The 27,272-nt window shown below is 34.4% G+C and overlaps 1 protein-coding gene across 10 annotated transcripts in view; it reads left to right on the top strand.

Moving 5' to 3' along the window:
• Positions 1-27,272, top strand: part of Stau2 (staufen double-stranded RNA binding protein 2) — a 336,959-nt gene that overhangs the window by 107,931 nt on the left and 201,756 nt on the right. For all 10 annotated transcript variants that reach the window (XM_047525257.1, XM_047525247.1, XM_047525205.1 and 7 more), the window contains 2 exons: positions 23,663-23,819; positions 25,139-25,246. In XM_047525257.1, the coding sequence (XP_047381213.1) occupies positions 23,663-23,819; positions 25,139-25,246 (265 nt within the window). The remainder of the gene's footprint in view (positions 1-23,662; positions 23,820-25,138; positions 25,247-27,272) is intronic.

Genomic DNA, 27,272 nt, shown 5'->3' on the forward strand with positions numbered 1-27,272 from the left:
GACATTTATTGATTTCCAGATATTGAACCAACCTAGCATCCCTGGGATAAAACCCACTTGATCGTGGTGCACTATCTTTTAAATATATTTTTGTATGCGATTTGCTAAAATTTTGTTGAGAATTTTTGCATCAATGTTCATTAAGGATATTGGTCTGAAATTTTCTTTCCTCGATGTGTCTCTGTCTGGTTTAGGTATCAGGGTGATATTGGCTTCATAGAATGAGTTTGGGAGGGTTCCCTCCTCTTCTATTTCATGGAATACTTTGAGGAGTATTGCAATGAGCTCTTCTTTAAAGGTTTTGTAGAACTCGGCTGAGAACCCATCTGGTCCTGGACTTTTCTTTGTTGGTAGACTTTTGATGACTTCTTCTATTTCATTACTTGAAATTGATTTATTTAAGTTATGTATGTCCTCCTCATTCAGTTTAGGTAATTCATCTAGAAACTTGTTGATGTCTTCAAGGTTTTCTGTTTTGTTGGAGTATAGATTTTCAAAATAGCTTCTAATTATGTTTTGTATTTTAGTCGTGTCTGTTGTGATATTTCCTTGTTCATTCCGAATTTGAGTAATTTGAGTTTTCTCCCTCTTTCTCTTTGTTAGTGTGGCTAAGGGTTTATCAATTTTGTTTATTTTTTCAAAGAACCAACTATTTATTTTGTTAATTTTTCTGATTGTTTCTTTTGTTGCAATTTCATTGATTTCGGCTCTGATTTTAAGTATTTCCTGTCTTCTACTACTTTTAGTGTTGGTTGGTCTTCTTTTTCTAGGGCTTTGAGCTGTAGTGTTAAGTCGTTTATTTGTTGATTTCTACTTCTTTTGTTGAATGTGCCCCATGAAATAAATCTTCCTCTTAGTACTGCTTTCATAGTGTCCCAGAGATTTTGATATGATGTGTCTTTGTTCTCATTTACTTCTAAGAATTTTTTTATTTCCCTCCTGATGTCTTCTTTTATCCATTCATCATATAATAGTATATTATTTAATCTCCAGGTATTGGAGAAGTTTCTGTTTTTTATTCTGTCATTTATTGCTAATTAATCTATTATGATCTGATAGAATACAAGGTAGTATCTCTATGTTCTTATATTTGCTAACAGTAGCTTTGTGGCATAAAATATGGTCTATTTTAGAGAAGGATCCATGTGCTGCTGAGAAGAAAGTATTCGTTCTTTGTTGGATGGTATATTCTATATATGTCAGTTAAGTCTAAATTGTTGATTGTGTTATTGAGATCTATGATTTCTTTAATAATTTTTGTTTGGAGGATCTGTCCAGTGGTGAGAGAGGTGTGTTAAAATCGCCAAGTATTATTGTGTTCTGGTCTTTTTGATTTCTGGAATTGAGAAGGATTTGTTTGACATACATGGATGAGCCAATGTTTGGGGCATAGATATTTATGATTGTTATGTCTTGCTGATTTATGCTTCCCTTAAGCAGTATGTAATGTCCTTCTTTATCCCTTCTGACTAGTTTTGGCTTGAAGTTCACATTATCTGAAATGAGGATGGATACTCCAGCTTTTTTGCTGTGTCCGTGTGCATGGTATGTTTTTTCCCATCCTTTCACCTTTAGTCTATGGGTATCTCTTTCATTGAGATGAGTCTCTTGCAGGCAGCATATTGTTGGATTTTTCTTTTTAATCCAATCTGCCAGTCTGTGTCTTTTGATTGATGAGTTCAGGCCATTAACATTCAGGGTTATTATTGTGATATGATTTGTATTCCCAGTCATTTGACTCATTTTTGTTTTTTGACATGATTTGGTTTCTCCTTTATTTGGCTATTCCTTTAGGCTAGTTCCTCCCGTTGCTGATTTGCATTGTTGTTTTTCATCTCTTCCTCATGGAATATTTTGCTGAGAATGTTCTGTAATGCCGGCTTTCTTTTTGTAAATTCCTTTAGCTTTTTGTTTATCATGGAAAGATCTTATTTCGTCGTCAAATCTGAAAGTAAGTTTTGCTGGGTATAAGATTCTTGGTTGGCATCCGTTTTCTTTCAGGGCTTGGTAAATGTTGTTCCAGGCCCTTCTAGCTTTTAGGGTCTGGATTGAAAAATCTGCTGATATTCTTATTGGTTTCCCCTTGAATGTAATTTGGTTCTTTTCTCTCGTGGCCTTTAAAATTCTGTATTTTGTATGTTAGGTATTTTCATAATAATATGCCTTGGTGTGGGTCTGTTGTAATTTTGTATATTTGGAGTCCTATAAGCCTCTTGTACTTGGTTTTCCATTTCATTTTTCAGATTTGGGAAATTTTCTGGTCTTATTTCATTGAATAGATTGTTCATTCCTTTGGTTTGTTTCTCTAAGCCTTCCTCATTCCCAATAGTTCTTGAATTTGGCCTTTTCATGATATCCCATAATTCTTGTAGATTCTGTTCATGATTTCTTATCATCATCTCTGTTTGGTCAACTTTGTTTTCAAGATTAAATATTTTTCTTCAATGTCTGAGGTTCTGTCTTCCAGGTGTTTATCGTATTGGTTATGCTTTCTATGGAGTTTTTAACTTGGTTTATTGTTTCCTTCATTTCAAGGATTTGTGTTTGTTTTTTTTTTTTCAGTATCTCTAACTCTTTATTGAAATGATCTCTTGCTTCCCGTATTTGCTCTTTTAACTGTTGATTGGTGTGATCATTTAATGCCTGCATTTGCTCTCTCATCTCCTCCTTCAATGCCTGCATTTGCTGTTTCATCTCTTCGTTTGCTTCCCTGATTGTTTTAATTATGTACATTCTGAACTCTCTTTTTGACATTTCCTCTGCTGTGCTGTCATTGGGTTTTATTGATATAGTATCTAGGTTTGTTTGGGACATTTTCTTCCCTTGTTTTCTGATATTGGTCAGATGTCAGTGGGACTCTGAGATATTACAGATTTCCTCTATTGGCTTATTGTGCCCCGATAGATTTCCAGTGTATCACCTTCCAGGCTTCAGTAGCCTGAAGTCTTGGAGGAACTTGATAATGCAGTACTTCCGAAGAAAGCTGCCCCTAGCCAGCTACTGGTTCCAGGGCTTGGAGCTGGCTGTGTGCGGAAAGGCTCTCACTGGGCGGTCTGCTCCGAGAAGCTGGCGGTGAAAGGAACCTGCTGCTGGAGGGAGCAGGGCTGCTTGGGGAAGTCCCTGGCTGCCCTGTCCTTTTCCCTGAAGCTGCCTGTGGGCCGGAGCTCACCGCTGGTTCAGGACTTGGAACTGGTTCTGTGCAGAAAGGCTCTCACTGTGGGGCCTGCTCAGAGAGCTGGCCGTGTGGGAGGAGCCCACCGCCACAGGGAGCAGGGCTACCTGGGGAAGACTCTAACTGCCTTGCACTGCTCTGAGAAGCCACCCCTCTCTGGGCCTGCCACCCTGGCCGAGCTTTACCCGGTGGGGGAGACTCACCCTGTGGCTCTATTTTAGTCTGAGTCTCTCAATACCTCCCCTTCTTGAATCCTGGGTTCTGGAGCGACAAGAGATGCAGTCACTCTCTAGTCTGCCATCTTGGATCATCCCATGGAAAGAGCCTGTGGCTGGAGGGAGCAGGGCCACCTGGAGAAGTCTCTGGCTGCCCTGCCCTGGTCCCAGAAGCTGCCTGCGGGCCGGAGCTCGCCGCTGGCTCTGGGACTTGGGGCTGGCTCTGTGTAGAAAGGCTCTCACTGGGCGGTCTGCTCCGAGAAGCTAGCTTTGAAAGGTGCCTGCCGCCGGAGGGATCAGGGCTGCTTGGGGAAGTCCCTGGCTGCTCTGTCCTGAAACTGCATGTGGGCTGGAGCTTGCCGCTGGCTCAGGGACTTGGAGCTGGTTCTGTGCAGAAAGTAAACATGACTTTTTGAAAGCAATTTTTAGTTTCATTTGTGATACAGAAATTTATTTTCATTCTGAGTGATCTGAAAGGGTTGAAGATGACAAGAATAGTTACCAAGTTAGCTCAGTACCATCATACTATTAGTACTTTTTTATTGATTCTTTTTAGTTATACATGACAGTAAGAGTCCATTTTTATAAAATTATCATGCATGGAATATATCTTATTCTAATTAGGGTCCCAGTCTTGTGGATGTACTTGTTGGTGGAATTCACTGTGGTGTATTTATATATGTATATAGGAAAGTTAATTCAGATTTTTTGCACTTTCATATTCCTATCCCCTATCCCTTCCTGTCATTCGCCAAACTTCTGGTCTTTCCCTAATTAGTACTGTCTTTTTATAAGAAAGAAAACTAGCTGAATAGTGCTAGACTTCCATGTCTTTCATTTTTGTCCCATTTCTCTTCTAGATCATTTAGCAGTGAAACTTTCAAGGAATCATGCCCTCCCTTCAGAAACTTTCTTATAGAACTTCTCAGGTCCTTTATTTCTTAATGTTTGTGTATATTTTATTTTTAATTTTTTGGTATTTTATACAGTTTAGAACTTAAAACATTTGCATATTAATGTAGACATTATATCATCACTGTGTTCTGGCTATCCACTCCTGCCCTTGCCTCTGTTGGTTTCACATCTTTCCCTTCAGAATTCTCTCTGACTGTATGCATATATTTACTCTAAAGTGTCATTCTGTAATAGTATTCTGAATCGGTTTTTTTCTTTGAAATATCCCTTAAAGACTATTTTATCTTAATATATAAGAAGCTGCATCATTTTTTCTAACTTCATTATAAAGATTTCAGAAACCTTGCAACCATATAGTTCTGTTTAATTACCTGGCCCTTCTTTTCACTGCAGATGTCCTTTGTCCTTCTAAGTAGATTATAAACTGTACAGTGTTACAATTTTTCTTTAAGTAGTCTGTCTTAAAGAAATGAAGAGAAAACAGACTTTGTATCCACAGATTTACCATTTCTCATTTTGTTCATTTCTTTCCGAACATCCAGGTTTCCATCTGGCTTTACTTCTTTCAGCTTGAATTTGGAACATTTCCTGTAGTGAAAGTCTACTGGCAATGAACTTTAGAATTTTCATTGACTGAAAATGTCTTCATTTCACTTTCATTTTTGAAGGATACTTTCCCTGAATATATATTTCTGAGGTGATAACTTTTTTACTTTCCATGCTTTAAAGATATTCCACTGTCTTCCGGCCTCACCTTTTTCTCATGAGAAGTCAGCCATCATTTGACGACTTGTTCACTGTGTTATGATATGTCATTTTAGTTTGCAGCAATTCAGTTATAACGTATTGAGTGCTCTTTTTTATATTACTTCTCTGAACTTCTTGAACATGTAAATGTCTTTTTCAAAAATATGTTTTGAACTCTTTATGTCTTAGTATTTTTCTGACCCATTGTTTGTTTACTACTTACCTTCTGTCAGACCTTTGTTTTAAAGAAATGTTTTTATTAGCACATTGTAGTTATACATAATAGTGGTTCATGTCAACATATGTGCATGGAATGTAATTTGCTCCATTTCAGTTTCCTGTACTTCCTCTTTCACTTCCCTTCTTCCTCACCCTGTTCCCTCTCATTCTGCTCTTCTCTCTTCCCTCTATTGTTGTTGTTGTTTTTTTTTTTAAATTGGTGCTTTATAGGTATAAAGATGGAATTCACTGAGGTATATTCATATATGTACATAACATAATTTGGTCAATTTCATTCTGCAGTTCCTCCTCTTTTTTATTCCTCCTCCTCTCCTCTCGGTCCCCTTCCTGTACTCCATTGATCTCACTCCTGGTTTTATGACATCCCCCTTATTTGTTGTAGCTTTTGCATGTGAGAGAAAACATTTGATCCTTGACTTTCTGAGTGGCTTATTTCACTAGCATGATATTATCCAGTTCCATCCATTTATTGGCAAATGCCTTAAATTCATTCTTTATGGCACAGTAAAATTCTGTTGTTTGTGTGTGTATACACACACACACACACACACACACACACACACACACATATATATATATATCACATTTTATTTATCCATTTATCTGTTGATAGGTACCTGAACTGGTTCCATAACTTGATTATTTTGAATTGCACTGCTGTAAACATTGATGTGCTGTATCACTATGGTATGCTGATTTTAGTTCTTTTGTATAATTATTAAGGATGGAATAGTCTTTTGAGGCTCTTTATACTGCTCTCCAAAGTGGTTGTACTTATTTTTAGTTCCACCAACAATGTATGAGTGTACTTTTTCCCCTGCATCCTCATGAGCATTTATTATTTGTATTCTTTTTTAAAAAATAGCTATTTAGATGTTGATAGACCTTTATTTTATTCATTTATTTATATGTGGTGCTGAGAATCAAACCCAGTGCCTCATACATGCTAGGCAAGCGCTCTACCACTGAGCCACAACCCTAGCCCCTTACTGTTTGTATTCTTGATGATTGCCCTTCTAACTGGAGTGAGATGCAATTTTAATGTAGTTTTGATTTGTATTTCTCTGATTACTAGGGATGTTGAACATTTTTAAATTTAATAATATTTTACGTTTCAAAATATTTATTGGTCATTTGTATTTCTTCTTTTGGAAATGTTCTTATTTTTCCCAATTATTGATTTTTTTTGCTTTTGAGTTCTTTTTTTAAAAAATTATTTATTTATTTTTAAATTTTTTACAGACTGTATTTTGATTCATTGTACACAAATGGGGTCCATCATTTTGTTTCTATGGTTGTACATAATGTAGATTCATACCTACCATTCATGTAATCATACATATACGTAGGGTAATGATGTCTGTCTCATTCCAACGTTTTTCATTACCTCCCATTTCCTTCTACATAATCTAAAGTTTCTCCATTCTTTTCTCACTCCCCACTTCCCCACCCCCATTATATGTCATCATCCACCTATCAGGGAAAACATTTGGCCTTTGGTTTTTTGAGCTTGGCTTATTTCACTTAGCATGATATTTTCCAATTCCATCCATTTATTTGCAAATGCCATAATATTATTATTATTTATGGCTGAATAGTATTCCATTATGTATATATATCACAGTTTTTTTATCCATCATATATCTGTATATTAACCCCTTTTGGAGGAGTGGTGGGCAAAGATTTTCTTCGTTTCTGTAGTCTTTCTCTTTGCCCTCTTGTTTCCTTTGCTGTACAGACACTTTTTAATTTGATGTCATCCCACTTATTGATTCATGGTTTTATTTCTTGAATTTTATGGGTCTTGTTAAATTGGAACTTAATGCCAGTATGTTGGAGTGTTGAGCCTGTTTTTTTCTAGCAGTTGCAGTTTCTAGTCTGATTGCTAGGTCTTTGATCCACTTGGGGTTGACTTTTGTGGATGGTAAAAGATTGGGTTCTAGTTTCATCCTTTTACATATGAAAGTCTCATTTTCCCAGTACCATTTGTTAAAAAGGCTGCCTTTTCTCTAGCATATGGTTTTGGTACCTTCTTCAAGTAACTGATGATTATATGTATTCGGGTTTGTCTCTGTGTCTTCTGTTCTATTCCATTGGTCTTCATGTCTGTTTTGATGCTTAATACCATGCTGTTTTTGTTATTATACCTCTGTAGTATAATTTGAGATCGGGTATTGTGATGCCTCCAGTGTTGCTCTTCTTGTTTAGTATTGCTTTGACTATTCTGAGTCTTTTATTCTATATAAATTTTATACTGTTTTTTTCCTAGTGAAAATGTCATTGGTGTTTTGATGGGGATTACATTAAATTTATATAATGCTTTTGGCAATATGGCCATTTTGTCTGTCAGACCTTAACAGGTCCCTAAGTCTTAAATCATTTTGTTTTTTAGTCTCTTCCTTCTCTCTAGTCTTTTCAATATACCTTTTGCCCTGTATCCTCACTTAATTTTCCCACATAATTTCTGTTAATTAATCTTGATCTCTCTGACATCTCCTTCCTGCTATTATGCCTACCTAATGAATTTTAAATTTGAGTATAATATTCTGTAATTTCCATTTGATTTTTATAGTTACTATTCTATAATTGACCCATACATTTATTCAATAAAAGCATACTTTCTTTAGTCTTTTTCAGTATAGTGTAATCTTTTCTGCTAGTTCTGACATCTGAGTCACTTCAATGTTGGTTTCTGTTGCCTTTTTTCTTCTTCTTATATTGTGTAATTTGGAGTAGTATTCTGAATATTGCTAATTAGATGTTATAGAAACGTGATTCTGTTATGTCCCTCTGAAGTGTAATAATTTTTTAAGTAGGCAATTAATTTTGCTGCAGTCTTCCAGCAAAGCAGTTTTTGTTTTATTCTACTCTGTACAGTAGCTCAAATTTCAATATCTTAGCTGAGTTGCTGTGAATCTGTCCCATGGTTTTATGGTTCAGGGGTTAGATAGAGATTTGGCGGAGTTTTATCTAAGAATATGGGGCTCCCCCTCTCTAATCTCTTATTTCTAGAATGCCCTTTTCATATTCAAGTAGTTATGGTTTCTCTGAGCCCCCATCTGTAGATCTTCAAGCCAGTAAGACTATATATTCCCTAGTGGCATTTCCACATGAGCATGGAACAGACTGGAGCCTGCTTTCAAGTTCAAGCTGTTGAGAGAGAGAGAGAAACAAACAAACAGACTCTCATTTTATTTTGTTCTATTTTCCAGATGTTAACTCTCCTCCAGTGTCTGCCTGTTCTGTTCACTCTTCAGTGCCTTTTAGTGATTATTATATTTTGTTGAGCATTTTTAGTGTCCTTCAGGAGAATTGATCCAATCAGAGCTTACTTATCCACACTGGAAACAGGATTTCTGCTCCATTTTTTAAAGAACTGCTTAAAAATTTTTAAGAACTGTTTAACATCCACTGTGTGATTGCCCCATAATTTAACCAATCCTATATTCATGGACATTTAGTTGTTTCAAATCTTTTACAATACATATCATACATTCATTTTAGCCACATGTGAAACATTCTTATAAGCACACCAATAAATAGACATTCTCACCATCATTGAAGGCTATATTCTATTCAAACAATAAAAAATAAATATAACAAATATGTAGATGAGTATGTAAATATAACAAGATGTGGTATGTAATGTAAGCATGTGATAGATTAGAAAGTTAAAAGTGCTGTGGATAAATGGAAACATAGAGCAGAGTGAAGGGTATTATAATTTTAAATAGGGAGGTCTTATTGAGAAGGTGAGATGTGAACAAAGACTTTTAAGAAGTCAGTCAAAGGCCCCAGGGTGTCTGGTGAGTTTGAGGAGCAAGAATGTGGTTGGAGTGGAGTAAGTGATGAATACTGTGAGAAGGTCAGAGATGTGGCTGGAACCAGGTTTCTGTAAGGCTTTGTGGGCCACTTTAAGGATGCTAGCTTTTCCTGAGTGCAGCGCAGAACCTTGGCAGGTTTTCAGCAAAGCAGTGACCTGATCTGATTTAAAATTTTAAAGGACCACTTTGGCGACTCAGAACAGTGAGTTGTTAGAGTACTCCAGACTAAACACAAGACCTTTTTCAATGTTTGTTTGTTTGTCTTTGCCAACATTATTAGATTAAAAATGATACTTCTTTTGCATTTTGATTTGCATTTCTTTAATTATGAATGAGGTTGAAAATTTTATCCTACATGTATAGTCATTTATATTTTCTTTTCTGTGAACTGTGAATTGATAACCTTTTATTTTTCTGTTGATTTGATAATGTTTCCTGCTGATTAAACGCTCCTCACGTGCCTTCCATTGTATAAACAAGATGAAAGCAGCTGCCTCAAGGACAGATCTTGCTATGTTGGGAAGTACTTGGAGCCATTGTCACAACTAAGTGGATCCACTCCCAGCACTTCCCTACCCAGATCCCACATGCTTCTTTCCCTTTGAACTTGCCCTTCTGTGGAGCCTGATATGTTTTATCACATATAGCTGAAAGCCTGGCCCTTGCTAGTTCGTGTTTCTTTGTCACCATCATTCATTCTCACCTTGAGAGGAGAATCATGCAGTGTTGAGGATAAGGAGGTCCGTGGAATCAGTCTACCTTCGTTTGAAAGCTGGCTCACTTAATCCAAGTTACTTAACTCTCTAGTCTTCATTTTTCTGAACTGTAAAGTAGAAGTAATAATAGTACTTACCTCAGAGGGCTATTGTGGCGATTTGGTGAGTTACTAAAAACATAGTGCTGGCCCCTAGATAACCACTTAGTGTTAGCTATGATTACTTTCTCATCTTATGGGTATTAATTGAACTCCTTTTCAGTGCTAGATGTCATGGTAGACACCAGATACTGGGACTGTGTACCAGCAGAAATCTGTCTCCATTGCAGCCTTCCTAGAACACTACCCCTGGAGTAGCATGAGAATCATTTACAGTAAACTTTTCCCATCATTGAGCAGTACATGGTTTAATATAGGGTTTTCAAGAACTTTTGGGGAGTCCTGACTTGCTTAAATTTGAGAAATAGAAGGATATGCTTATTTTGATTTTATTAAAATTACATTTTGATAAAACAAGATTCAAGTGACAAATAAGATTATAAGTTTAGCTCTTCATCTATTTAACTTCATCATGAGCTCACCAGCTCTCAAGTGTTCAGTTTCTGGCCAGAATTTCTTAGGCATAATTGGGGTGATTTAGCTTCCTTAGAGATCACAACATGGTCATACTCCTGTCAGTCTTGATCATGCTTGTTCTTCTGCATTCTGAGTCTTAAATCGTATTGTAGGTTTCTTTCTAAGTTTCCTAAGAAGCATCGACTTCTGCAAATAAGATTGTATGGTCTATTTGCAAACCTTTAAAAATTGTTTTGGTTATCTTGATTTTTTTTTTCAGAAAAATAACAAAAAAAAATAAGTAAAATTTGCTTAAGTTGCATTCGTACTTTAATCCCATGTGAGTCTCAGATTTTCTGAATTCTCCATGTTGCTTCCTCAAATACTTAAGAAATCTTATACACACTGGATTTAAATGACTCATTGGTTTTGCTCAACATCCTGTCTTTTTAAGAACATATGGAAGCCTTTCTCCAAATCAATAATGGCAGCAAGAATTTTTTTATTGTGTTGAACTTACAAGTTTTGTCTCCATTTTAAAATAAAAATAACATAATTTTGTGTTCTGATCTTTCCTAATTCCAAATCAATCCTAAATGTTGGCTTTTATTAGTTATATTTCTAATACAGTATAATGCATTAATTAATTTTAATTTTATGTTCTGTTCTCTTGCGCAAGCCTTTTCTTTTTCTTTCTTCTTCCTCCATCTCTCATTGAGATGAAAATAAGCAGCTTCAGTGGTTTGTCTGTTCTCTTTTACTTCTGGGTTAGATTTAGGTTCTTAGGCAGTAATGTTTGGACTATATATTTAATCATCTCAGGTATTATTTTCCTCATGGCTTACTGCTTTTCTCAGTTTGAGTTTCCTGGGAGCTTATTATTCACTAATTTCCCAGGCTTTTTCTTGGCTTCAGTTACTAGGACCTTGACCCACTCGCCTTCTTTATTTCCTTATGACTTGCTGACATTCTCATGTTCTCTGGTCAAGATGCACTTCTTCAAAGATAAATGAGTTACTAGACTCCTACACTGTGATTGACAGGTCAAGGAACAGTCTATATAGAACATCATCCCAAGCATGTAAATAAGTGCCTTTTAAGATATAAGACCAAGAGAATTTTAAAAATTGTAGCAACATTCTTCATTATTCTACATTAAAATCTTCTAGAGATGTGTTTAGATGGTTTCTACTGGTTTTTATAATATCTGAACTTATCAATGTATCTTTTGCCCAATGCCTGGTATTTTGAACTACATTGGCATTTCTTGAACCTCCAGTGATCCAAACGTCAGAGTTCCTGGGGATGCATGAAGCTCCCTGGCATGGTACTAGCACTGTCAGGGGGCACTGCTGAGCATGTGAAGTGGAAAACTAGAACTCTACTGGCATGACTATAATCTTTTCTTGGATCTCTCTAAAGCAGACTTAACAATGTGAAACTAGTGACATGAGCCCTGTGTGCTGTGAGGAGCTAGTGGCAAAGGTTATTCCTTATAGGCAATAACAAAAAGCACAAGAGGTGCTGAAGCATCACAAAAACACTGTGGAATGTCTAAGAAGACTGAAAGGTTTGTTACCAAGAAGGAAGGAGGGCAAACAATTGTGATTTCCTGAGCCGAAAACTTCTGTCTTCTAGCACAGTGTATAGAACTTGCCCAGGGTTACACAGCTGGTAAAGGGCCGAATTGGCCTTCCAACCCAGACCTTGCTTTTTCTACTCCCTGTGCTAGCTCATGTAAACATCTGCTCTTTGAGAGTATTGAGATAACATAATAGACTTATTTCAGACTAGTATTCTCAAAAACTATTATGCTCATAGAAAAGAATTTGCATTGTGACAAAAATGCTGTATCTTATCCTTATTGAGAATAAGAATAAACCATCATAATCAGAAACCAGAACCAATAGCCTTTTAAAACTCTAAGTATTATATCACACTCTTCCTGTGTATGGTAGTCAGACTGGTTTCAGTGTCATATCTTTACCATTTACTTGTTGCCATGTATTTCTCTCAGGGTACATGGTACAAATAAAGGGGATTTGGTGATTTTCAGCTTAATGTGCATCTTGGACTAAAACAGCAAAATTCACACATTGATGTAAAAGTATACCTTGTTTATCTGCAGCAGCACAAGAAAAGGATAGTGTAAATAATTGCAGTTCACATAGGATTTGTGTAGATAATTAAAAAACTTAATTTAAAATGAAATTGCTTAACCTCAATTTAATGAACCATTAGTTAAAAGGAGATTTTTCAGCCAGGTGTGATGGTACACACCTCTAATCCCAGTGTCTTGGAAGGTTGAAACAGGAGGATTGCAAGTTCACAGTCAGCCTCAGCAACTTAGCAAGACCCTAAGCAACTTAGTGAGACCCTATCTCACAATAAAAAGTAAAAGGGCTGGGGATGTGGCTCAGTGGTTAAGTGCGTCTGGGTTCCATCCCTGGTATCCCTCCCACCAAAAAAAGAGTAAGAGTTTCCTGAAGGTCCCAGATATTCTATTGTAACTCAAAAGTTGCCTTTTACTTTTTTTTTTTTTTTTTTTTTTTTTTTTTTTGTAGCAAGAAAGGATCCAGGTAATTGAGCAAGTCTTTTTCCCTGTTTCTTGAAAAGTGAACTTTGAGTCAGACGATAGAATTGACTCCACAGGATCTGTATTATTCCAATAAATTGGTATGAATTGCATTGAAATCCCAAAAGTATATTACCAATGGCATAAGAACCAAGATTCTTGAATGATTTTGTCAATAATCAGAGACTACTTGATTTGACTCAAATCTGACAGTGTATCTCATGTGGCACTTTCAGCTAATAAATTATATTTCTACTTTTCTGTGAAGCCACTTTTAAAACCCTGCAGTTGTTATTTTAAACATACATTTCCTTCTAGTGATTGTGAAAATATGAAACAAAATGATTATCTATTAGACTAATTTTTATTGCAGGTGAGAGGATAAAATGTATTTTATAAAATAATTGATTAAATGTACCTATTCCTTGGCATACATGTTAAAATTTTTAATTATAGTTTTTTATTACGTGTTGGAGCCAGCATTTTCCTATAGAAGTATAACTTAAGATTTAATATTGTGCAACAGTGGGAAAATGGGATTTAGTATGAAAATATTTGCTTTATGTAAACCTTTTTATGAATGCAGCTAATGCATAAGGTGAAGTCAAGCTGTAAAAACAATTAACTGGGAAAATGCCAAGTAAATTTTTTATATTCCAGTGAATATCTATTAACTTATACATTATTGTTATTATCAAACTATATGCAGATGTACAACCAAATTCACTTAGATTTGGGTGAAAAAGACAAAATACTACAAGTATGCAGTAAGTATAATTATTGTTTGTATTTCCAAACAAAGCACATTAATCTTTCTGCAGTACCGCTGATGTAATGTCTCTGTGTTACTTTGGGGAGTATTTGCAGTGGGCAAACATCCAAAGTTGATAGTTAATTCTGATCAGCGAAAGCACTGGAGGAGATGTCTGAGTTGACATTGTAACAAAGAAAATAATTTCTGGAGCTCTTGGAAGATTCTAGTACAAACTTTCCACTTGAATCTTGTATTCTAGATATCACAAAAGTAACTTATCCAAGAAAAGGCATAAAACCCTTTTAAAAATATAATCTGGTATATTTTTTAAAATACTTTTATTCTTATTTATACTTAACAAACTTCTCAAAAACCTTTATGGGCTTAAAATAAGGGGAAAATGTAAGTATTTCAAATATTTTCTAGAACCAATTTTGTGAATCATTTTGTTACTGGAAAAGACTTTTGATATTTTCTTATACTAGTGATTTTCAAGGACCATTTTCAGAGAACCCTTAACCAAAGATGGAATTCAATTATGGGATTTTTCTTATAACTCAAAGAAAATATAAACCATATTTTCAATAGTTTTCTTGACACTTAGGATTCTGTTACTAGATTTGGAGCATAGCATTATTTAGCACATACATATTAAAAATTTAAAATTGTATTTTTAAAAACATTTTATAAATGTTTTTGAAGTGCTAAGTATGTGTGTGTGCACATGTATGTATTTATTTGAAAATTGTCCTTAAGTAAATATACAGCTATTCTAGTTTATGGAAAATACAATTTCTTCCTGTTTTGCTACTTCAATAATGTTGAGAAAGTTGATGCAGACAAAATCATTTGTTACTGAGGAGAACATAAAGCTTCTCGTCCAGTTATTCATCTAGTAGTTGGAGCTTAAATCCAGTTGATCTTTCTCTAAATGTAAAGATCTTTTCTTTTTTCATACTTATTTACTCCAATTTATAGAAATTACTCTATATACAGTTTTAAATTACATTTCTTAAAATGTGCATTTTTATTACATTCAAGATTTTAAAACTTTAACAGTACCTAGAGAGCACATAGACTCTTACCTATAACAAAATACCTACAGCACCATATCCCAAAGGTGTTTCATGGACACATATGATGGTTTACCATAAAAAGATTTTCATTACCAAGTTTAATTAAAAAGCACTGTGTACAGAAACACTCTATTTCTCTTTTGAAAACTTTTAAGGCAACAGAAAGCCCATGAGAAAGCAAATTTATTAATCTTATATGATCTTAATGATACCAAGAAAAGAAATTGAATATCCAACACAAATTAGAAAAGGAATAACAAAATAAATCTGAGGAAGGCAATTGAATGCTGCATGTAAACAGAAGAATGATAGAAAAGATCTTTAAAATCTAATATTTTGTTCTTAGGAAGAATCAGTAGAATGTGTAAATACATAATCTAATAAGGTAAGTAAATATGACTTTTAAGTATAATACATAAATACATAATTAATAAGTAAATATGGGTTTAAAGCACAAATATGCAAAAATACAGACTGCTAATTGGGGTGGGTAGGGAAGTACAGATACATAGGAAATAAAAATTCTTGTAAAAGGCTGCATTATTCAACTTATGATAAAAACAATTTCAGAACTCAAATGAACTGGATGATTTTGCAGGAAAATATAAATTACCAAACTGACCTGGGAAGAATAAAAGAGAGATCTGATTGCCTTAGAAATAACAGAATAAATAGTCACACAAGTAGCCACCTCTGTCTTCCCCACCACTCTGAAGAAAAGCAACTGGCCTAAATAGTTTCACGAAGAGATTTTATTAGAGCTTTCTACAACAGGAAATGAATCGTTTGGGGCCATTAACATTGATATCTAATTCAACAATGTTAGTTTAAAAAACAGAGGGGAGAACTTCAGATTAGTATTATTTATAGACTATCAGTGGAAAAATCCTAATTAAAACATTGGCAAACAGAATTTGGCAGTACATTGAAAGAAGAGTAACTATAATAAGTAGGATTTATTCTAGGAATATAAAGTTGCTCCATTATTAGAAAATAGGTTAAAATTTACCTAATTAAGGAATAAGAAGTAAAAAACATTTCTGTCATGCAAATGCTGAAGACATTAAAAATCCATTCTTGATTTTGAAAACTCAGTGCTTTATAAATAGATATTTTCTTAACATTGTAAAATAGAAAATATATACACTATACATGCATATACACAAATACACACACACACACACACTCCCTCCCTCTCCCTTTTCTCCCCAAATCCTCTTTTGGAGGTATAGACCAACATAATGTAAGTAATTAAGTTGTGAAAAGACATAGGAAAAATATAATTTTAAGTTCAGGCTTCAGAAAGATGGAACCTTTATGAGAGGAGACAAAGAGTGAACAGAAGGATAATGGATCTTTGCAGTTAAGTTGGTCTCCCAGACTTGTAGTATTTTCAACATTCCCTTTAGTAACTGATGTCCTACAGGTTATATTTGACTTTCCTAGATCTTCAGAATCTGTGAGGTGTCTAGTCAGATTTAAGTTGTCTATATTCTGAGTCCAGCATGACTTCTCCAAAGTTTATAGTTAGTACTTCTGCATTTTTTAGTGCTCATGTATTCACTTAATTCAGCGGCATCACAGTGTAAAGGTTAAGAGAATGCCTCTGGACTGAGACCCCTGGAACTCAAATGCTGGCTCTAGTTGGATGGCCTTGGGAAAGTTAATGTCTCTATTCTTCAATGTCCTCATCTGTAAAATGAAGTTGGAGTTGCCTGGAGATTGAATGAGATTAGTATCTAAATGCTCAGCAGAGTGTAGTGTCTGGCACATAGCAAGTGCTTTTTTTTCCTTGTTGTTTTTGCCTCAATTATGATAATAGTGATGATGATGATGATTTATCTAGATATGTATTTAGGGAAGGGGCGAGAGTAGGCTTATGTTGGATCTGAGTGTGGTACTGAGGGTGGTAGTATTGTGTTGAGGCTCTTCGATGACATGTTCTGTTTTCCATATTGTCTTTATTTTGGTAATATTGTGAGAGATATAGTACAAATACTTTTTTCTCTTGGCTTATATTCTAAATTCTGTAAGTCATTACACTAGTTTATCAAATTTAAATTTGAACAGATTTATTTACTTTGTTTTGATAGAGACTACACTTGGTCAGTTAAATACTTCTGTTTTTGCCCCACTGCATCCAATTATTTTCAAAAACTTGAAAATATGAAAGAAGAGAATGTCATTCATAACCTTTTACTTCAAAACACTCTATCCTGGTTTTTAGTGCATGTCTTTTTGTATTTTCTCCCCCAGGCATTTAAAATAGTTATAGTGATTCAACAGACAGAAAAGAATATTGTTAAATGGTTTTTAAACTTAATTTTAGCAAACCTGTGAATCTCTTTTCATCAGTTTTAATATTTGGAATTCCATGAGAATTAATGCTGAGATCCCATAAAAGATATATTTTCAAAATTTATAGATGTAGAGAGAAAGAACTGAATATCTAGACATACTATATACATACAAGTTTGAAAATGTGCCCAGGACTACTTTATAGCTTTATGATAAAACTTGTTATTTTTCTGTAGCAAGATAAAAAATTTGACTTAGCAGTGCCAAGGAATATACAGAGAATCAAAATAATCAACATGTCATTTGAATTCTAAGTTTTGGCTTTTAGAATTCTTTAATCATAGATTCTGCAAACATTTTACAGATAAATAAACTGAGATAGAAAGGTTAAGTAACATTTCTGTGTTTAGTCAGTGTTAGAAATAAACATAGAATCCAAAACTTCTCTCTATAAGATCAGAAGATAAGCTTTTCATATATTTTAGGACATAAACCTGTAGAGCATATATGAACATTTAAGCTGTATTGAGATTTATGAGTAATGCTATCAAATAAAATGAGGTAATTATTTTTCAATTTTTAAAGGTTCTAGTGTTATTTGGAATATGTCTTTCTCACCTTGTAAAAGTGATACTTAAGAAAGTGGAGATGTTGAAGAATAAAGCAGTCACAAAGATGATAGGGAGGACAAAGGGATTTTAGTTTTGTTTAGAAAGATAATACAAAGTGAGTTTAGAAACAGGGCATTAAATGGAGTAAAATTAGGGAAGATGGCAAGGATATATTGTATAGAATGTTGTTATAACAAACAAATGTAAGTACATGTAGAATGTCCCCTTCACTTAAAAAAATAAAACTGTATAAGGAATGAGGAGTGTCAAGTATTAACTCAAAGCAATCCAAATATGCATCTGTTCTTCATTGTTATATTGTCTCATGTATCTTGAATATAGACCAAATCTGAAGACTTTGGGGGATCTAAAGAAAAGAAAGAAAGCATTTTATTTTGTTTCGTTAATTTTTTGCAAGACTTCCAGCAGATAGAGAACAAGTAGCATGGTAAGAAGGCCTCATAAGTAATCTTTGTAAATTTAGACTGTTATGCAGTGTGGCACATAGTGCCCTTCATTCTGACTTTTCCGTCTGTAGCTCTCAGCTCTATTTTGGGCTTGACATGCTTAGAAACATAGGCATTTATTGTGGAGTTCAGCCACTTAGTAACATACCTCTGAAGTCCTTTGGTGGACCTTTGTTCAGAACTCTTGCATTAGATTCTCTGGCCAGCTAAATAGATAGCCAGTTTAATACATAAAAAAGAGAACAAGGCAGATGTGGGGGAAATTCTTAAGAGTTTCTTGAACCTCTGAAATTAGTTGCATTTGATTCCCAGCACCTCTGTAGAGGAGATTTGTTACCTCTCAGGGTGACCTTGGGGCCACTCCGGTCTCATCAAATGACTGTAAGGATTAAATCAGAAAGAAATATGAAAGACCTAAACATTATGCTATAAGTAATACATGTGACCCCTGTTTGAATGGTGTCTGAAGCAATTGCCCATTTACCCAGTCTTGTGTGATATGGTGCTACCCTGGAGCAGTGGCTCTTAGACTGGTGGTGTTCACAGTCACCAGAGCAACCTAGGATTCACATTCCATTCCCAGGGACTCTAATTAAGCATATCAAGATTGGAGCACAGGAATCTGCATTTTAAACCAGCACTAAAGATGATTCTGATGAAAGTGGGATCACACTTTGGAGGCTGTGGGTAGGAAAAACCATTTGACCCTTAAATAACCTGGAAGGGGTTTCCAGCAGTCGTCTTTGGAGAGTAGGCGTTATGGGGATCTAAACATTGACCACAAAATTGAGAATAATCATTCAAGAATAGCTATGTCCATTTAGTTAAATATCTGCTGGTTTGTAGGAATAAGAAATCATTTACTATAAACACCTTACCAGAAGTGAACTTCAAGTTAGAAACAAATAAAAATAGAAGAACTCCATTACATAGAGTATATCAACCTTTAAGCTAATAAATTTTTTGTGTTTCTATAACAAAGGAAATAAATATTTAGACACAAGGTCCTAATACATCTGTGTGATGAAGCATTCAAAATCATCGCTCTTGTAATCCAATCTGGATGCCATTAATGGGGTGCTCTGGTTAATCTTAATTGTCATGATGCTGAGAGGAGATGTGATGTAAAAGGTATTCAAGCCATGTGGGGTACATTATTAAGATTCATTGTTAAGAGGATGAAATGAAACTGGAATGAAACAAGTCAGGCGTCTGGTCTTGGTATTTCCTGTTGTTAGTGCTAGAATATTTTACTTTTTAATGTTAAAAATACAACACAATTTTCCCTCTGATATTTATATGACATAATTTATATGTACACTTATATCAACATGCACATACATATGCATAGAGCCATATTTGATGACCAAAAAGGAAGAGGCCCCAAGGGCTCTTTAGTGTGCAATTAATATTTTGGTCAGAAAATCAGCAGATTGTTTCAGTATGGTTATGTGTTATGACATCATATTCCAGTAAAGTTATAATGAACAGAAATTTTGTTTGTCTCTGTGGCAAACCAAAATGAGTTTTGTAATTGTCAGCAGGCCTTAGTGATTATAGTGGCGCCCACTCCCTCTACCATAGTTAAACGTCTGTTAGCATTCCAATTGTGGACCTCTATTTTCAGAAGTTTATAATTAATTGTAAATATTTGCTCTATGGTGAAAGATCAGTTCAGGAGTAAATTTATGATTTCAAGTTGTCTGTTTTAAAATTTTACAGAACCAGTTAAAATATGCATAAAATTTTGTGGAGATGGGAAAATTGAATTTTGTGGGATATAAAGTAAAGATAATTTGTAATCTTCATATTAGCCTGTCCAGAGTTCTACATTAAAGGGATCTAAAGTAAAATAGGTAATAGGAAATTGTGTATGTTGATACCCTATTTAGTTAATGTAATCAAAGAACAAAAAAAGATTGTACTTTTAGATGCTTTTTAGTCTTTGGACATTGAAAATACTTTTACTTTCATTGAATTTTTTTCTTCCTTTAATTCTTTATCTTTGCTAATTAAAAAATGAGAACATAGGACTTGATAATAAAGCACATTTAAAATATCTTAAATTAGTAGAGAACTGTACGCCAAGAAAATTGATTTTAAGAGTTTAAAATAGGAACTTTTTCTTTTTTCTTACTCTGGATTTCTCCATTCCATTTGACACTGTTGATTATCCCTTTCTCTGACATAACGTTGTGATTTCTTTTCTAACCCTTTCTTTCATCTCCTTCACTGCCATCTATTATTTCTCCTTCACTTTGATCATAGACATCTATCAGATCCCAGCCTTAAGGCTCTTTTTTGATTCCTTTTACACTTACCCTTTCCAGGTGTTTATTCACTGGCATGGTTTCAATTATTGCCTTAGTAATCTGCATCTTCAGTACCAATCTACATTTCTAGTCCTTCACCTTCATTAAATGTTCTTTGATTAATTCCATCCGCCAAGTGAATTTTCATACTATGGGCTCTATCTGTTTATCCCAACTTGCCTATAGAGCACCACTATATGGATGTTTAGTAATCATTTAAGACATCATAGAACCTTGGGTCTGGAGTGTGGGTTATTGAAAGAGTGCTTACCTAGAAGGTGTAAGGCTCGGGGTTTGATCCTTAGTTTTGTAAAACAGCAACAAAATAGTATGATCTCAATTGAACTTCTCTTTGCTTGGAAGCAAACATTTTACAGCATTAGAGTAATTTTTGACTTTTCACCATTGTCATTACATCCAAGTTAATCCTATTAATTTTGCTGAACTGCTCAATTCAAAGGTCATATTTCCCAGTCATTACTGCCCTTGGCTTATGACTGTCACTAGATACAATCAGTCTCTCCTTCCAACTTTCCCCTTATTTAGCTTTCAGTAAAGGCACCATGCTTCCTTGGTCGTCTTATTCTCTCCCACAGAATTCTCATTGTCTTAGAGCTTTAAATACCATCTACATATGGATGATTTCCGTGTTTTATTTCTACCTCAGATCTCTTTCCTATAGTCTCATAAATCTGATTGTTCACTTGATATCTCCACTTGATATCTCCACTATATCTAATAGTTCTAATAGTTTAACATCTCCAAAATAGAGCTGCTGGTACTCTCAGCAAATCTATTCCTTTTTTAGTCTTCAGTGTCTCAATGAACAGGTACTCCAGTTACTTAGTTCCAGAACCCTGGGATCATCTTTGATTCTTATTTCATATTCTATAACTAGTTTTTAGGTAAACCCATTTTGACTTTCAAAATTCATCCAGAATCCAGTGACTTCTCATCACATCTCTGCTATACCCTACTTCTGATCACTTTTACTTTTCTCTGGATTATCTCAGCAGCCTCCTGTTAGATCTCCCTGCTTGTACCATTGTTCCCCTACAGTCTATCCTCAACATACTAGATGGTTCTTCCAAAATATAAGTCAGATTACTTTTCTGTTCAGAATAGCTGACCATTTCACTCATGGTAAAAGTCAGCCTTAAAATAATTTCTAGGGAAGGCTCTCTGAAACTTGCATTTCTCATTTCCTAGTTTTCCTTTCTTCACTCCCTCAACTCTAGCCAGATGGACCTCCTTTGAGTTATTTAAACATGCATAGCACATTCTTGCTTCATGAGCTTTGTGCTTGGTGTTCTCTCTGCCTTAATGCAGTATCCCAGATACCTTCATGATTTGCTTCCTCATTTATTATGTCTTGACAATGTCTGTTTCTTGGTGAAACCTTCCTTAGCAACTGTATCTAATATTCACCTCTCTAATACTTCTGAGCCCTTTTTGTTTTTTCTTTCATTATCTCTATTGTTCTATATATTCTACATATTTATCTTATTTATTGCCTGTCTTCTCCATTTTAATATTTTTTGTTCATTGTCATAGTCACTTGTCACGTAGAAGATACTCCATAAATAATTGTTGAATTGTGTTGTTTTGTAAATCTTCCTAATTTTTTCTTACTGTCTGCTAGATTTATTCTTCTTTTAGTCTCTTTTATCCCCTCCTGCCTGTGTTATCGCAGCTTTCCAGTTATACTTTGTTAACCCTGTCTCATTAAAAACAAACCTGCTAAAACTTTTAACTTTAAGTATACTTTATTTCCTGCTTATGAATTGGCATAAACAGTGATCACCATCACTAATCATCAGAGAAATGCAAATCAAAATCACATTGAGATACTTTTTACCCCAGTTAGAAGGGTTATTATCAAAAAGAAAAAATAATGAATACACAGAAAGGGAAACTACCATACACTATTGTATGGGAGTGTAAATTAGTATAGCCATATGGAAAACATTATGAAGTTTCCTCAAAAAACTAGAAGTAGAACCACCATATGATCCAGCAGTCCCACTACTGGTATATAACCACAATAATTGAGAACAGTATTTTAGATAGCTGCAACTCTCATGTTAATTGCAGTACTATTCTCAGTAGCTAAGATCTGGATCAACCAAGGTGTCCATTGATGGATGCATGGATAAAGAAAACATGGTATATGCACACAATGGAATATTATTCAGTTATGAAAAGAATAAAATTCTTTCAAATGCAGCAGCATGGATTTAACTGGAAAACATATTAAGTGAAATAAGTCAGGCACAGAATGAAAAGTACTATATTTTCTTACTTATGTGGAACCTAAAAACTTTGATCTTGAAGAAGTACAGAAAATAGAATAGTAGTTACCTAATCCTGGAAAGGATGTTAGGAAGGGAGGAATAGAGAGCACATGGTTAATGGGGTTCAGTTGGATAGGAGGAATAACTGCTAATGTTCTATAGAGGGTCACTATGGTTGACAATACTTAATTGAATATTTCAAAATAGGATTTTGAATGTTCCCAGCCCAAAGAAATGATACCTGTCTGAGGTGATACATATGCCAGTTATACTGATCTGATCTTTATACATTGTGTATATGTATTGAAATGTCAGTGTATTCCATAAATATGTAGTTGCTATGTGTCATTTAGAAACTAAAAAATGGAAAAGTATTGGCATAATTCCCTTTTCATTCTTACATTGACTTCGATCTCATTAGTTTGTATCATACTAAATCCATCTCCTCTCCCACATTTCTGATTATAACTGCCTTCTGCTAAAAGCACCATAATCTGCATGTTGTCACCTAAATGGCTCATCTGTCTCCAGAGTTTGCTATAGCTCCCCATACTCAGTACCAAACCATTCTGCTCACTTCTGCAAAATCTGATTGAAGACATGCTAGGAAGTCTTCTGTGATATAACTAAATAATTTTGCTGTATTCATTTATGTTTAATGTTGTACTCTACATATGTTTTCAATGGAGAACAGTATACACTTACCTTTAGGTATATTGACACACCTTTTATCTTTTTATGTACATTCATGAGGTCAAAATTTTATTAGAACTAGTAAGAGGATATAGTACAATTATACCATTGGTAACATTTTTGATAAAGAAAATCTTATTAATGATTATAAAATAGTTTTATTGAACTAACATTAGTTGTTTTCATTTTCTTATTTTAGGTATCATTGCCCAATGCCTAAGATCTTTTATGTTCAGCTAACTGTAGGAAATAATGAGTTTTTTGGTGAAGGAAAGACTCGACAAGCCGCAAGGCACAATGCTGCAATGAAAGCCCTTCAAGCCCTGCAGAATGAACCTATTCCAGAAAAGTCTCAGGTGTGGTGCTGTTGCACATGGCTGTCTCTGTCTTATACTTCCCCAGTGAGATTATTGATCAGACAAATAAATACACTTTATAAATATCACTGGTAAAGAATACTAGAATGATAATCTGCTGAGATTTACTTCTCAGACTACTTGTCTTGCTACATGAGTCTTACTAGTTCCTGCCAGTGTGACCCTGCCTTTCAGAACTTTAGTCCACCTCTAGAATTCACCTCTTAGGTGGCTCAGACTTTTGAAGGGTCTGTATAAGGTTGAGAGGTACCATTTATTTGCCTTGCATTTAATGCTACGTTTATTGAGCATAGATTACAGTTAACAGAATCAAGAAATTTAAAGTGGAGGAGATCTTTATGGATTTTTGTGTCTTATTTTATAAATGAAGATGTTGAGGGTATTCTTGAGTAATCTCACATATTATTGTAGTTTCAGCTCAGGCATATCCTACAATATATTTACCTTCTTATTGGACTTCTGCACTTAGTTATTTCAAACCTTACAGTTTGGTTTCTACAATTAACCCTTTCCCCAAATCTATTGGTTCTCCTTGTTTGAGATTTGTTTTAATGGCAGACTTTGGTCTTTTTTTGCTTGTGTACTTTTTTCATAACTCATCTATTTTCCCCTTAGATTATAAGCTTTTTGACAGCAGGAACACTATCTCTTTATCTCTAATACTTATACTATGCTCAGCATATATGAGGTTCTTTAGAATTATGTGTTAAGTAAGTGAATACATGAATTGGTGCCAGTGCCAAATGTAGAACTCCAGTATCTTGGTCTGAATCCTGTATTCTTTCTGTAACTTAGTGTTTTCATAGGTCATATTTGAACACCATGAAGGAATTGTATAGGAGCAAGGTGTGAGGGGTGGTGGGTAGAGAGCTCTCAAATAGAAGAATTGATTCTAGGAATATAGGATGAATTCTTTTTTTTTGGTGCTGGGATTGAACCCAGGGCCTTGTGCATGTGAGGCAAACACTCTACCAACTGAGCTATATCCCCAGTCCAGGTAGGATAAATTCTGAAAGTACTATATGGTTGAGTAAAAGATTTCCAAACTCATCATTAAACGTTTCGACGTAAAGTTAAAAAAACAAAATCAAAAACAAACAAACAAACGCACACACGCAAAACCCTCTGAAAACCAAGTATATAAAACCTGGCAGCAAAACCCTTGACTATACAGGAATTCATTGGGTACAGTCCAGAATTTGTTATTTTTTATTGTATTTTAGCAAGGCTCTCTTGATTGTAGAATATGTGCAAAGGTTGTTGAAAAATTAATGTTATCCTATTTTTTTGCAATTTAGAATGGTGAATCAGGAAAAGACATGGATGATGACAAAGATGCAAATAAATCTGAGATCAGCTTAGTATTTGAAATTGCTCTGAAGAGAAATATGCCTGTTAGTTTTGAGGTATGTACTCATAGAGGCCTTTCAATTTTTTCCCTTTTCTGGTTATTTTAAATAAGCAAATAAAATTAACTGGTGTAGTAGAATACTGTAACAGTTAATATGCTTCCTTATGTTCAAATTCACTATCTTGAAATGATCTGGGCCCTGGGGAAAATAGAAATTTTGATAATATCATAGATTCCTGCTGATCTCTTTTGTCCTTTTTATATTAAGCTATTTGTATACCTGATATTTCAATTTTCATCATGAAATCTATTTTCTGAATACAAGATAATTTGGTGTTTTAAATAAGAGAAAATAATACTAATTTGATTCTATTTAATTCAAGTTAATATTCAAGTTAATTTTTAGTGACACATTTATGTTACTATTCAGTTTTTTTTTTTTTTTTTTTTTTAATTGTGTGGAGGCCAAAATATGTTTAACTTTTTTTGGGGGGGTGGTGCTGGGGATTGAATCCAGGGTCTCAGCATGCTGAGCGTGTACTCTACCACTGAGCTATATCCCTAGTCCCCAAAGTGTTAGCCTTAAGCTAATAAATCATCAAGAAATAATGAAATTGCTCTCTAAAACTGAATGAATGTATCATAAATACATTTATTAAATTGCATAAAATTTTAAAGAGAAAACTTAAAAAACTATTATTTTAATACCTCCCTATTAAGACATCACTGATTTTACAGCTCGTGTCTAGAAAGTGGGCAAGAACCAGGAAATATGCTGAAATAGTTGTGGAGAACTTTTCTTCAAATTGTACATCATCCTCTTTACTAGACAGCTCCCATATTGTACCTGTTGGCAGGATCACCTGAACTGGACTGAGAAACTGTACTTTCTTTTTGGACACAGTTCTGACAAGTTGGGTTATCTGATTTCTTAGCCTGTAGCAGACCAAAACAGCAAAATGAGGAAGGCAAGGAAAGAACATACTTGAGGTCTTATTAGTCCCAGCAAGAAATGATAGGGAAAGTGGGATACCTATAAAAAGTAATCAGCATATACTCAAAAATTATTGGTATGTAGGATCTTTTAAAGACTATAGTAAATAGGAACAGACAGTTTTGTAAGTCTTTAGAAATCCTTGGGTACATCAGTATATTATAGTATAGAATATTTGATATTCATAATGATGCTCTTATATGGTTAAATGTTTAGTATTCTCTTGTTAAGTTCATAAAACATACTTTTTTAAATTGAGAAGGATGTTCATCAAAGTAAACTTGGCATTTAAACTAGTAAAATTACTTGGACAGTATCTTATGATAAATTTCTTATTCCTAATTATTTGGATTATTGAGATGTTATATTATTTCCTTCCTTTCTCCTAATTGGTATCCCATTTTAGAAGACAAAATTTCAATGTAATGTTAAATGATAAACCAAATAGTCTATCTTCTATATGTTAGAATTTCAAAGGAGGCTAAAGTTTTGAATACTCAGAGTTTTAAAGACCTCTTTTCCCCCAAAGCTAGGGTAATATAAAAGTAAGAAGAGGATTAAATAGGATTAGGGAACATGCATAGCTGACAGATTCATAATTCATTACTCTAGAAAGCTAGGTATTATTATTGCATATAAATATAAGATCATGCATGTAACAAAAGTAAATATCCCTTTCTGTAAAATAGCCATTGAGGGCACTGTCAACAAGAGGTTAAGGCAAGATGCTTCACAGGTTATGGATTACAATAAGACATCATCCTTGTTCTTGGGCAACTTACCCTGACAGAAGAGAAAATTGGATATGTATACAATTATATACAAGTAGTCACTTTAGATGACTTATTTAGTATGGTGTCTAATTTAATGTGGCATGTTTTATATTCTTAATTTTGTGTTCTGTAAGACAAAATTATGGGGAAACCATAATTAGAATTAGGTTTTAAAATTGTAAAACGCAGTTTTGACTATGAGTATATTTGTTTAGATTTCTTTTACTTCAATTCAGTAAGAATCAGATATGTCATAAATGAACACTACTGGTATAGTTTCATCATAGCTTTCTTAAATACTATAATTTTGTTGT

This window comes from Sciurus carolinensis, chromosome 1, assembly GCF_902686445.1.
Source record: "Sciurus carolinensis chromosome 1, mSciCar1.2, whole genome shotgun sequence".
Taxonomy (NCBI): domain Eukaryota; kingdom Metazoa; phylum Chordata; class Mammalia; order Rodentia; family Sciuridae; genus Sciurus; species Sciurus carolinensis.